Here is a 14,604-nt window from a genome sequence, read left to right on the forward strand (position 1 = left end):
CACACTGTGGAGGAGCGACAGTAAAAGTTAATGAAGCAAGGTGCAGCCTCAACTCTCCACCCGCTAAGATAATGAGTTTCAGAAGAACACTATCTGTAAAATGCTCCTTTTTTTCTGATTTCTTCCAGGATATTTCCCTCTCTACAGTGGCACAGGCACCATGTCGAATACATCTGTCCAAGCTTAACATTATTCATATTTCAATGTTTTCCTTGCAGGTTCTACATGGATCACACTGCCCTGAAATGTTTGCATAATAACTGACAAATGACTTGCAATAGGATTTCCATAAAATCATCGTAATGCATATTAAAACTACTTTTCTTCCTTTATTAGACTTCTGGAATATTAAGAACAGCAGCATATGATGTCCCTAACACTGAATCCAGATGCTAACTCCCTTTACATCTTTAGGGAAGACATTACCAAGGGTTTCCATGGCAGCTTTGACCATGCGAGTTACACAAGCACCTGGACAAGATGTTGGAGACGGTCACCATGAGGTCAACCCTTTGCCTGAGGTTAAAGCCTTTGACCAACAGAAGAGCAGAGAGGATGGAAGTGAGGCTGACTCTTTAATAGACAGAGCTTTTGACGGGCCTAACAGCGACCATACAACCTCTGTGACTGCAAGAACTAAACCTCTGCTCAACAGGAAGAAGGCAATAAATGGCACCAGACCATTATTGTACAGAAGGCCAAATGTCTCAGGCCCTTTCCGTTTCAACACAACCAGATTTGTGCCTGGATGGAGAAAGGATCCTTTGAAAAAAAAACTTGTTGGTCGGAAGATGAAAGCACCAATAGTACCCACAAAACCTAAACCAGATGTCTCCACTATAGGAGAAAGGACAGAGGCAGAGCTGAGTGTAGAGGCATCAAGCACTGAGAGGAAGGATGACAAGTATCCAGCTATGATGTCTGGGAGTAATTCACATACAAACAGACAAAGTAGCTCCGAGGAACCAACTGCTGCCGTCGGCTCCAAAGAGCAACCAGATGTTGGCATGGCTGGCAAAGGAACTGACACTGCGTTAGTGTCTCCAGAGCCAACTGGGATTGTTCAAAGCCAAGAGAAGAAATGTCAGAACAAAGTTAAGGTGACACACATTAGATTACCCCATCGGGGCAAAGGCAGCCAGTTTAGAGAGGATGGAACAATGCTGGAAGGAAAGACAGCGGTTTCAGATCAAAGTTCCTTTGAAACAGACAGAAAGTCTGCAGAGACAAACATTGCTTATTCACAAGATCCTTTAAATAAACTTCTGACTGATACTTTTGATAGTTTGAATATCACAACGTTTTCTGTTCACCTGTCCAAATCACCAGACCTCTCTGCTAATGCAGAATCAGTGAGGAAGCAGATTATAAGTGGACTGAAGCCATTGTTGTCATCATCACATTCATCAAACTCACAATCATCGTCAAATGCATCACAATTGTTACATTCTTTGACCTCTAAATCATTATCACGATCTTCATCATCATCATCATTAGATCAGTCGTCAGCTGCACCGTCATCATTTCCATCATCACCATCATCCCGATCCTCTTTAGCTCCATCTTCCTCAACAGCAGCACCATCATCATCATCACTAACATTGTTAATCTCATCTTCACCCTCTTCCTTACCTTTACCATCTCCATCACAACCATCATTATCGCTTCCTCCTTCATCGTCCTCCCTTTCCAGCTCAGATACAGGTTCAGTTGGAAGCAAAGAACGAGATGTTGATTACAGAAGAATTGTTGCTGACGTTACATCCCCTGAAGACAGAAAACCATCACCTTCAGGAAAAGGTGTCGTACGTCGCCGACACCCAAAGTTTGGATTGCTACAGAACAAAACCCGCCCAATTATGAGAATTCCTCCCCGTTCCCTTCCTCATTTGAACCTCATACCTAGGAGAGAGACAGAAACCAGACATGAATCAACAAGTGAAATATCATCGTCACCCTCTTCATCTCCTTCAGGGGAACCGTCCTCATTTGAGGAAACTGCACCAGTGAGAGATACCAGTGGAGACAAAAATGGATCAAATACACATGCATCCTATGGAGACGAACAAAACCAGAAAAAGGTGCCAACAGAAAGAGAACAAATCCCACTTCGCCGTATTCCTCCAAAGGGGGGATACATGCGACGTCCAAACTTTGGATCTCTACAGAACCGGACTCGTCCAAATTCGAGGCGGCTGCCTCCCTCCTCTCGACCTTTAAAGCCTGCACCAGAAACCAGGAGAGAGCAGGTGTCCTCCACTAGATTCCAAGCCACTCCATCACCTCTTGTTTCCAAAGCATCATATCCAGCTGAAGGTACAGGGCCAGTTGAAGAGGACATTGAACAAAAAGGTCTGACAATTATTTCCCATGAGTTCAATCAGACCCTCAGAAGAAGCGGACTGCCTTCCTCCCATCGCCAACCCACCAAAATTGGTCACTTACGTCAGCCACAACTGAATGGTGGACGTTTCCAAAACATAAACCGCACAAACCTGAGACCACTCCAAAATCCACATAGAGGTTCCATGTCTAAGCCTTTCCCAAACAGGAAGATAAATGGACGCGTAACTGTTGGAGGTCAAATTAGACCATTAGGAGAAAAAGATACTGAAGGGTCAAATCAAGGCACACACATTGATGGCCATGACACAACCGTCAGAACACAGATCAAGAAATTAAAAGGGGGTGAAAATGCTCCAATCCAAACAACCATATTTAGGGAAGAAGAAACAAGCCCCCCAGATTCAAATTCTGACACTGGTGCAAATAAAGAGAGAGTCAATACTGGCATAAATATTAACGATACAAGTGGAGGAAAACCAACAATCACACAAACTTCCTCTGATTCACGACATGGAGCCCCAGAACCAGGCGCACTGCCAAAGGGACAGCCACCAACAAGGAGAATGATAGCACAGCATCACACCCCGATAACACACTACAACAGTGGAAGAATAAGGAAAAAGGACAAAATAAATAATTCTGGGAAAATGTTGTTCAACAGTCAACCTGACCAGACACGAAGTGTTGATCCTAGACAATCGATGGAATCAGATGGTTCTTCTTCTGGAGTTGTGAGGGAACCTCTGGACTATGTGGGAGTGACGAACCAGACTTCAAGTGGATTTTCGCTCATATGGGACTCCCCAGAAGAGAAGTACAACAACTTTGTTGTGACAAGTAAAGATGTTGGTAAGGATGAAGCGCCAAAGCCGAAGAGCACTAACAAGGATTCGGAAGACGACTCGGAGAAAGAGTTTGACAATAAAGAGGAAGAAGCAAAGTATGAACAAACTAATATATCAGAATCAGAAAATGGAAGAAGTAAAGATGGAAATAGAGTGCCTGAAAGTGATTCTACACTAGATCCACAGAACAGAAGCAGCACAGGATCCAAGCCTGTTACAGGAAGTATCACCTCCTTCAAAAAAGTTCTTCCTGGTTCATCTCGCTTCTTTCAGTTTGAGGATCTGCCTCCTCAGACCGAGTACACAGTGACCTTGCTTGGAAAGGGTCCCGGCCTTCTGTCCAGACTGCACAAGCTTGTCATCAGCACAGGTACAAGCTATTGTGAGAGTAGAGCAACTTTGTTTATTACTGCACAATAATACAACATTACCGTCAATGTTGAAGTCCTCTGCAGAAAACTCTTTTCTTCACCTTAAAACTCAAGACTCTTCGCTCACCCATCCTAAATCTTTACTGCGCCAAACATCTTGGGCTGATTCAAACAAAAATGTATTTGTCAACTCATTGTCCCTTGTGTTAAGTATGACTGGAAATGTTGTGCTTCCTCCATGTTGATTTCAAGAGCTCATTTCCTGTGGTGCTCTTGAAAACTGTAAGCTTGGGTTGTACGGTTTCATGGCACGTATTTGTTCCTAAAGGAATTTTCCCCCCTGTATATGGTTATTTGCATATCAATTATTTATCCTGTGTTCGTGCCTCCACTGTTAACAATAATCCAAAACTCTTAACAAATGTAAGTAAAAACGAATGCAAGAAGAGGTATCACGATGAGTAATTGATATCCAAATGATCGTTTTGGGGGTGAAATATTGCTTTATATTCACTGGTTTGGTCTTCATGTTACCTGTTTTTGTGTGTGTTCAGTGTTAATGTTGTGTTTGTGCACACATTCATCCGCTTCATAAATATATGAAATATTCATGAGTTCGCAGGCATACATTATAATAATCAACACTCCATAAACAAACACTCAATCTTTTGATGTCAAACCTCAGATATGCATTGACACAGTGTGTCACAATGTCAGCTTACAAAACATTTGTTCATTTTAGCTCACTTGGGAATGATCAGGTTCTATAACTGGATCTCTAGTAACATTTTAGCTGAAAATAAATTAATCCTACATTTAGTTTCCATCCAAACATTGATCAGATTGTATGCAAATATCAAGCAATTTACTAGTTGTACTTCTACATTACAAGAAATCAAAGCAAGAAGCTAACTTGACCCTGTTTTTAGCTTGTCTAAACTTCACAAAACCTTAATATACTCAGTTCTGGAATGCAATACAAAACCTGTACTACAAGTTTTAGGTACTTTACTTTAGGATGTGCTTCCGGTTCCACTACTCCACTACAGTTCAGAGCAAAATATTGTAATTTTTACTTAAGTGATAGTGAGCATACTTAACAATTAGAAACATATTGAAAATAAGATATAAAATAAGTAAAGCTGAAATATTCAATTTTTTTGAGAAAAGATGAATTGTAAACTACTAAATTCAGTTATCTTTGACTTAACATTTCATGCAAAAGCTTTAGAAATGTGTATATTTGCTGCTTTTTCTTTTTAAATATATCTTTTTTTAATTTGAAAGGTTTTTTACTTTTTTTCTAACATGACATTTTGACAGTGTGGTAAAGTAAATGATATGAAGACTTTCAGACCGACTCTACTTTTTTGTAACTCACCCATAGTGTACAACAAATCAGTTAAAGAATTGTTGGCAAAAAACACAAAAATGGCAGTACACTGAGAACAAAAGGTGTTTTTTAAACTGAGTTGACATCAAATGAGAGTTGAACAGTAACACCATAACAGTTCATTCACTGCTGCTCTGGTTTTCTCTTATTCAGGGTAAGCTAACAGCCATCTTCACTGACACCCATCACCTCTCACCAGGGTAAGACCGGCTGGTCTCTGTACGTTTGCTCTGTCTTTCATCCCAGTGTTAATCCCATCAGCTACAAGAACAATAATTGAAAGAACATAATCAAATATGGATATAGAAAGACAGTAGGATTCACATTTACCTTTACCTGATCAGATGGTATTATGAAGACGAGTTTAGAATGTCTTTGTAATACAAATGTGTAAAGGTTGCACAATAAATGAAGGGATTCTAGGACGCATGCAAAACTGTGTTCGGTTTTTCAGAGTTTCTACCTGAAAAAATCCTTCACGCTCTTGTGAGGTTGAGAATCCGTCCCAAACACGTTTAAATCTTCTCACTGTGTCGAATTAATATCTAAATGTATTGTTTTCATTCATCCTATACAGCTTTACTTCCTTTGTTTTGACATCCTTCACTCCTACAGTACAACGCTTTTATTTTCAGGTTTGAGCGGCCAGCTAACTATTTATATCACTCTTTCCTTCGCTGCTGTCCAGGATCCATCCCCTGCATTTGTATTATTAATGACTGTTTGTCGGTATATGATCTGTATACTGTATATATGTTTGCACTGTACATATATACACATGAACTCATCAGCACTAATAGCAAATGGGTGGATGAGAAATAATACTGTACACACTGTCTTTTGTCATCATGTCTGTCACTATCTGTCCAAAGTATTGTTTTTACCTTCTTCACTACTTTGCTTTTCTTTTACCTTCTTTTTATCCTATTTTGTCACTTTGTTCTTTTACTTTTTCCTCTGCTTCACTTCAATCTTTCCCTTCCCTAGCTTTCCTCCACCTCTCTCATGGTTTTTTTTGACACCGTTCAGGCCCGGAGCCTCCGAAAGACCTCGTCTTCAGTGAGGTGACAGATAACTCTCTGACGGTGTCCTGGACCAAACCCAAGAGTCCCATCAGTGGATTCAAGGTCACCTACACCAGCATAAAGGACGGTGAGAACTTACATCCATGATTTATTAACCCTTAGATGCAAGAGTGACTGGACCCTCACTCTTCCATAAGTGGGTCAAAAAGGACCCGTATTAGAATAATTCATTTCATTTCATTTCAAACCTTTATTTATACAGATAAATCCCATTGAGATCATTGATCTCTTTTTCAAGGCAGACCTGCTCAAGTAGTTCCACATGAAACATAAAAACATAAATAGAACAACAAAAGGACATCATACAGCATCATTTAGGGAGGCCTGTGGTGCAGTGGGTTGTGAGTTGGTATTCGGATCAGGAGGTCACAGGTTCAAACCCCACTGCAGTCAGCATGTCGTTGTGTCCCTGGGCAAGACACTTCACCCCAAATTGCTCCTGTGGGGATTGCCCACAGTATTGAGTATGTAAGTCGCTTTGGATAAAAGCGTCTAACAAGTGACATGTCATTTACATAATTATCCACATAAACAGGTACCAATAGCTTCCGATTGAGTAGCATCCAACCGAGCTTTAAAAACATTTAGTGGCACCAGATTGTTCAGTTTCCATTTCAATTGCAGACTATTCCAAGACAGAGGAGCTGCGCATCTAAAAGCTGTCTTCCCTAAGACAGTCCTAGCAGTTGGCACATTTAATAAAACCACAGCATGCGATCTCAGGCAGTAGCCAATTCGCCGTGAGATCAGGGAGCAGATGTAGGATGGGAGTTTCCCTAACATGGCTTTGTATATAAAGATGTACCAGTGACTGAGCCTCCGTACAGTTAGTGAAAGTAAACCAGCCCTTGCATACAGGGTACAGTGATGGGTTAATGCTTTACAGTTTGTCACAAATCTCAGTGCACTGTGATACGCAGCATCTAACTTGACCAGGCAATTAGCAGGTGCATTCATATACATCAGATCACCATAGTCCAGCACAGGTAAAAAGGTCACAATGACTAGCCTTTTCCTGGCCTCAAGCGAGAAACAGGACTTGTTCCTGTAGAAGAAACCTAGCCTAACCCTCAGCTTTTTAAGCAGGTTATTGACATGAAGTTTAAAAGTGAGACAATCATCAAGCCAGATACCAAGGTATTTGTAACAGGTAACCACTTCAAGTTTTATTCCTTGCGTAGTTACAATATCTAAAACAGGATCTGGTGTCTTTTTAGCTTTAGAAAAGAGCATTACCTTGGTTTTCTCAACATTTAAAAGAAGCTTAAGCTCAGAGAGCTGAGTCTGAATAATGTTAAAAACAGCCTGTAATTTAACACCAGCCTCCTTAATGGAGGGACCTGCACAATACATCACGGTATCGTCCGCATAAAAATGTAAAGTAGCTTCATCCACATTTTCACCTAAACTGTTGATGTAGATAGAGAATAAAAGTGGACCTAAAACAGAACCTTGGGGTACACCATTTGCAATGTTTAACCACTCAGAAGACAGCCCATCAAAATGAACACATTGGGACCTTTCAGAGAGGTAGTTCACAAACCACCCCACTGCATGGCTGGACATGCCTATACTGGCTAGCCTCTGCTTTAAAATGTGATGATCGACGGTGATAATATGTGTTTTTATGCCATTTCTGTAATTTTGGTTAAGAAAAATCACTTGTATAATATTTAGTATTATATTTTGGTTCACACATATTTTATATTTAATTGTTCACTATTTATAATTTTAGAAAAAAAAACGAAATTCCATAGAAAATGCATGCGGGTCATTTTTGACCCACTTATGGAAGCTTGGGGTAAAAACTACAATTTCTTAAAATGTATACAATTTAAATTTAATATTTGAATGGTATGATATCCAAAACATATTTTTTGAGGAATAGTTAGAATATGAAATGATAGATTTTTTTAATTACGAAAATACCTCAAGAATACCACCTCACCGGGTCAAAAAATACCCACTTACTGTATGCATCTAAGGGTTAAATAGACTCTATTGGCTTTTCCCTCTCCTGTAGTGTTCTACAGGTTGTAGTGCATGTAAATGGTATGCAAAGTCTAAAATCCCTGTGTTCCCTCCAGAGAGTTTCCTTCCCACACACTTCCCCCCTGCCTGAAACGCCCCCCTTTGTTTACTTCCGTAACATAGTGACATCACAATGTAACACTCGGCCAGCTAACCAGTCAGAGCGGACTGGGCTCTGGTTTCAGACAGAGGGTGAAAAGAGGTGCTGCAGCACAGGCAGTGTGAGAAAAATAAAGAGAAACATATACAAATATGATCCTGAAAATTAGCATCATTTATATCTCAATGTCTTGATATCGGATTTCCTTTGTCAATTACTTTCTGCAAAGTTTATTATAACCTACTTTTTCTGCTTACTAAAGTATCAAAGCGTTTATTACAGTACCGATTTTTGTTTTTGATCCTGCTTTAAACAGTTGTTCAACAACTCCCAACTTGTTTTGGTACTTTTTACTTTTTAGTTGATTTCTGTGACAAGATATTTTTTAGAAGTAACAGAAATGTCAGTCCTGTTATTGTAATAATATTTAAAATCAACTGTTTTAATCAGGCAACCCTCTAAATTCTACAAACTATGCAATTAGATTCTGCATTGTAATGTGTGGGGGTGAATATGAGTATTATAATATTTGTTAAGCCTTTGCTATTTGCTGTTTAATAGAAATCCAAAATGTTAACATACTTGAATCAGCTCTCATTGGTTCAACCACAATTGGCCTGGCCCATTTGTTGTATTGTTATGAGTAATAATTGATGACAGGGAGGCAAAGCATATTTCTGATTTCAACATTAGTGATTACTGATTTAGACTTGCAGATTATTGTCAGTAGATGCAGCTTAACACACACATTTCTGCTCTCCTTTGTGTGTCTCTGCAGGTGAGCCGATGTCAGTGTCCATCGACAGAGGTAACTCCACCCTCGGCCTATCACAGCTCTCCCCTGGTTCTTCTTACGAGGTCAGCGTGGTCTCCATCCTCGGGCTGGACGAGAGCGACCCCATCGCAGACTTTTTCATGACATGTAAGTCCTTCAGATTTCAGGGGAGCTGGTGCTGAATGCAATAAGGATAACCTGGAAGTGAGTTAGCATGTTAAGCAACCTTAGGGACCCCCGGTGGTGAGATGCCTGAAATAAGATCTGTGGTTAGCACACATTTAAGACATTATCGTTCTTTCTCTATGACATCAATACGTCAGTGAATACCCCTTCCTAAGCTTCTATCTGTCATACAAAAAGGGAGCCCTTGCGATGCTAACCTCAGGGCTTGTTTAAGCTAATATGTTGTCAATGCACCGCTCTATGAGGGAATATAATGAATATTGAGCAGTCTGTGTTTATTTTAATCAAATAACTAATCTTCGGAAATATCCCTATATGATTCTTTCCAGACCCTATTTCTTTAAAACAGGAATTTTAAGTTGTTGTTTTTTTTTTACGCAAAAGATTCCTGATTTTCTTTTTAATAAACGTTTACCTCAAGAAAAAATAAAGACCAAAAAGCTAAACACAATGGCTCCTCTTGTTCCTCTCTACATGTCTACATGTCTGCAGCAGGTGCAGGGTCTGGAAACCATCGGAGCATTCTTCCCTCAGAGGAGGGTCCTGGATGTGTTCACAGCTCTGTTATTTCAAAGCACTGATGTGTAACTGTTGACAAACCAAAGTCCATCTGTCTCGCAGTGTAAATCCTCCATCTGCTCTCTTTATGATTTGCTCTATCGTCATTTGGATGTTTCTTTTTTATATATTGTTCCCTTTAAGTGTTCTGTTTTTAGCATTTTGGTGCAATTAAAGATCAAATATAATAAATGATCATATCTCTCTCTCAGTGCCTGACCCGCCTACAGACCTCCGGGCCGTGAACGTCACCAACACCAAGGCCTTGTTGCTGTGGCAACCAGCGTTGGCTGCTGTGGATAAATACGCCATTGTTTACGGCTCTGGGACAGGTGAGCGGTGTCCTCAGAAGAACCTCAACTTCATGTTTCTGGGCTAAATGAAACATTCATTAAGTAGAAAAGCATTTCAATCAGGAGAGACGTGATGTATGAAATACATGTTTATTACCGGGACACATGGTATAAGAAAATGATGATTGACAGATTACAACAATGAATTAACTGATGTTTGGAGATTAGGCCCCGGTTTGTAGGATGATCATTCGGGAGGGGAAAACCGCTCCGATGAACCCCCCTGGGGTCTAGACACTGGTGGTGGTGATAAGTGGTTCGGTCTGGTCTGAAGGAAGAAGGATTAGCTTGGCCCTGAATTAGGAGACAGGAGGCGAAGGGGTGGGTGTCACCTGAAATGACAACTGACAGAGAGGGAAGAGCAGATTTAAAGGGGTTAGCAGGTGCGATGATTGGCTAGCTGGGGAGTAACGCCCCTGATTACTTAATGGGAGAGGAGATTGAAGTGACGTGTAACACCAGGGGGTATTGGTCTTCCTCATTGAACTTGCGCTAAGCTTCATTATAATAATAATAATAATAATAATAATAATAATACACTTTATTTGTATAGCACCTTTCATGCACAAAGCAGCCCAAAGTGCTTTACAGGAAACATAACAACAATATTAAAATAATATAAAAATGAATACAGAACAAGATAAAACATCTACAGTGATAATATGTTAAAATAACAATTAAAAAAACTAAATAAAAAATGTAAAATAAAAGCTAAACAGAAACAAAATGCAGTCAAACATGGACAATGGTAGGGTACTAGTGACAATTGAAAGTAAACCCAAATTAAAAGCCATATTAAAAAGATTAAACATTTCAAGGGAGTTTGCTGTTCTAAGATCCACGGGGAGGCTGTTCCATCGTTCAGGGCCGTAAAAACAGAACACAGCCTCCCCAGATCTCTTCTGTGATACCCTTGGAATTTCTAAAAGCAGGGCACTGGAGGATCTAAGGGCTCTTGTTGGATACTAAAAAACATAAAAAGAAAGGCAGTCGTTGAGTTAAGAAGGTGCTTGGTGATGTAAAGCTGTGTAGGTTAATAAAAGGACTTTAACATCGATTCAGGTAACCAATAGTAATACAACATGATAATACTAACAAATCAATAAATATTTACAATGCATCTTTTTCTTTTTTTAAATGGCCGAAATTCGTAACAATATATTCTCTTTGATATGCAATATGGAGTTTTACAATAGGAAGAATATACAAAATATTCAATATACAGATATATTCAGAAACATTCAGATGCGAGGACATTAATAAAAAACAAGACAAAATAGTTTGCACTAATGCAGTAGAAGTAAAAAGTAGCTAAATATACTCTACAAGTAATTTGTACTTAACCTTAGAACACTAATGAACAATATCGTAACACCATTACTAACGTCGGGTATATTTGACCCAATATAATATACAATATATAAACAATACCGATAAAAAATACTTCTCATCAAAATATATTAAAGTACAACAATACATGGCAAATTTAAAGTGGACTTATTATGCTATATTTGAAACATATATTGTAGGGCCATAACTATACAAAACATGTCTGTGAAGTTTTTTGCCTAAAATACTAAACAGATCACCCATTGTAGCCATGCCTCATACTGCTCATACCCCTCTATTCCAGCCCTGTTCCAAACTGGCTGATTCTGCTTTAAATTGAACGTCTGCTGCTAGCCACGCCCCTTTGTAGCGTCACGCAGCTTTCCCCTGCTTGAGAGATTTCTACCGGATATCTCAGCTAAACGCTGCGGTGATTGAATGCCATGTTATGCTCCTAACCACTTCAAGCTTTATTTCTGAAACAGTATGGAGCTCAAACCTTTCTCTCTCGCAGGGTTTACCACAAGGACATTACGTTACACATATTCTCTCCAGTACAGCATTAGCTCTGAGTGTTAGCATGCTTGCTAATATAAACACACAGCATATTACTCCCAAAACACGCCACGCATTGTTTCTGATACAGCACATAGCTTGACATGTTCTTTCTTAAGTGTTTACCGCTAGAACAGTGCCATTATATGTATTATATATAACAACTGTACTCTAAGTGCCTCCTGCAGACATCCTGCTGAATACACAGACACACAGCTGGGGAGGGGGTTCAGCTAGACGACTGTATACGGAGACGATAGGTTGGGACGTCTCACGTGTGCCGGAGACAATAGGTTGGGACGTGGTACGTGTGCCGGAGACAATAGGTTGGGACGCGGTACGTGTGCCGGAGACAATAGGTTGGGACGCGGTACGTGTGCCAGAGACAATAGGTTGGGACGTGGTACGTGTGCCGGAGACAATAGGTTGGGACGTGGTACGTGTGCCGGAGACGATAGGTTGGGACGTGGTACGTGTGCCGGAGACGATAGGTTGGGACGTGGTACGTGTGCCGGATGTCACCAATGACGTAATAAGAGCCACAATTCTGGATCTGCTCGTTTGCTCGTGTGTCAGGGACACATATTTATGTATAAAATACATCAAAAAGTGCATTTTGCATAATAGGTCCCCTTTAAGTACATTGAGGCATGTGGCGCAGTGGCTGGGCGTTGGTGTTCGGATCAGAGGGTCACAGGTTCAAACCCCACTGCAGTCAGCATGTTGTTGTGTCCCTGAGACACTTCACCCCAAATTGCTCCTGTGGGGATTGCCCACAGTATTGAGTATGGAAGTCGCTTTGGATAAAAGCGTCTAACAAGTGACATGTAATGTAATGTAATGAATACAATGTCTTATAAAACTGAAAAAAGGTATCATTTGGGGACCCTATGAAAAATGTGGGAATTGTTAACTAAAAGTTCCTAAAATAAATAAATAATGAAGCTGGGAAATCGTTCTTCGGTCCCCGCTACCCAAGGACCCCAACTTAGGGTTTAAGAACAGTCCTTGGTTAAAAATACATAGTTACCGGCACCTTTGGTACTTAGTATTTATTATACATATTTACTTCAATACAGCTTCTTATTTATTTATTGTTTTCTACAAGGATGCACTTATTTGTTTTTTGCCTATGTCTTTATATTTGTATTTAGTATATAAGTCTACTCTTTTTTCTCTTGCCTTTTATATGTACTGTTCCTTTGCTGCTGTAATTCTGTAAATGTCCCCACTGGCGACAAATAAAGGATTTCTGGTTACTTTACATCACTGAGACTCCTAAAGTAAAAATATATATATTATCATGTTAAAGTACCTATGAGTGATTGTTGGTGTGTGTTCAGACTCAGAGCTGAGGGTCACGCTGTCTGGGAACGCAGCGGAGCAGCAGCTCAGCGGCCTGCAGGGCTCCACCACCTACACCATCACCATCAGCAGCCAGCTGGGCAGCAAGGAGAGCTCAGAGGCCTCCACCAGCTTCACCACCACCTCAGGTCACACACACACACACACACACACACACACACACACACACACACACACACACACACACACACACACACACACACACACACACACACACACACACACACACACACACACACACACACACACACACACACACACATGGAAGTTGAAATAATACAAATTACTCTACTCTCTCTCCAGGCTCTGGAGGTGATGGAGACGGGTTTGGCGATCTCCAGTCCAAAGACGTGACCCCTCGCACTGCACGGTTGTCATGGAAACCACATACAAAGCCTGCAGGCAGCTATAGACTGACTTATCAGACTGAGGGTCAAGAAGTGAAGGTGAGAAAAGTAATACAATACGATGCGGTATGATATGGAACGATTCGTTATTGTCCGATACGGTACGCTACAGTACGATACCAAATACATTCAAAGATAAGACAATACTCATAACCAAAAAAAGCTAAAAAAGTGTTTGAATAAAAATCTCAGTCTAAAGTAGAAATAATCTGAAAACATAAGAAATATAATACAATAATTACAGGGCATTTAGCTTTAAAACGTTTAGATAAAAGCACCTTTAAATCAGTCTAGATTTAAAAATACAAAAACTTTTTCTCAACTGGTTAACACTAGAACCACCAACGGGTACATTTTACCCGCAGCTGTTTTTTGATTGTATGTAACTTTTTTTCCATAACATATTAAAGTCTCCCAGTCCATGACTTTTGCTGAAAGTGTGTTATATAGCACCCTCTGTAGTTAAAAATGGTCAATAGGAAGTCAGATTGAAAAAACCGGGTAATATTTACCTCATAGAAAATGCAGCGTAAACATGACGTGTTGCTATAGCAACGCCTTTTGTCTACTGCGGTTCGCCGAGGGTGGGAGACCAACCAGCATAAAGATCATTATTATTAGGGGTGCACCGAATGGGAAATTCTTGGCCGAAACCGATACCGAAAATAGGAAACAGTTGGCCGAAAACCGAATGCCGAAAGGCCAAAAATGATTAATAGAAATATATATATATAATGTATACATTTTTTACCAATGTTGTTCAGCTACCTGATTATGGAAATAGACATGATTATGGCAAAACTTAACTTAAATAATAATCACTATTATGGGTCCATAAAACATTTATTCAGCACTTTTGAATGCATACAGTACATTTATATATGTCATGTAATATTGCTAAAAAA

At 40.0% G+C, this 14,604-nt stretch overlaps 1 protein-coding gene across 3 annotated transcripts in view; it reads left to right on the forward strand.

Annotated features, from left to right (window-relative positions):
- Nucleotides 1–14,604, forward strand: part of LOC117536485 (tenascin) — an 84,198-nt gene that overhangs the window by 54,687 nt on the left and 14,907 nt on the right. For 2 of the 3 annotated variants that reach the window (XM_034201386.1, XM_034201387.1), the window contains 6 exons: nt 415–3,561; nt 5,985–6,107; nt 8,950–9,093; nt 9,903–10,022; nt 13,271–13,420; nt 13,596–13,738. In XM_034201386.1, the coding sequence (XP_034057277.1) occupies nt 415–3,561; nt 5,985–6,107; nt 8,950–9,093; nt 9,903–10,022; nt 13,271–13,420; nt 13,596–13,738 (3,827 nt within the window). The remainder of the gene's footprint in view (nt 1–414; nt 3,562–5,984; nt 6,108–8,949; nt 9,094–9,902; nt 10,023–13,270; nt 13,421–13,595; nt 13,739–14,604) is intronic. The other variant, XM_034201388.1, reaches the window with a different exon arrangement.

This window comes from Gymnodraco acuticeps, unplaced genomic scaffold (assembly GCF_902827175.1).
Source record: "Gymnodraco acuticeps unplaced genomic scaffold, fGymAcu1.1, whole genome shotgun sequence".
In the NCBI taxonomy this organism is placed as follows: Eukaryota; Metazoa; Chordata; class Actinopteri; order Perciformes; family Bathydraconidae; genus Gymnodraco; species Gymnodraco acuticeps.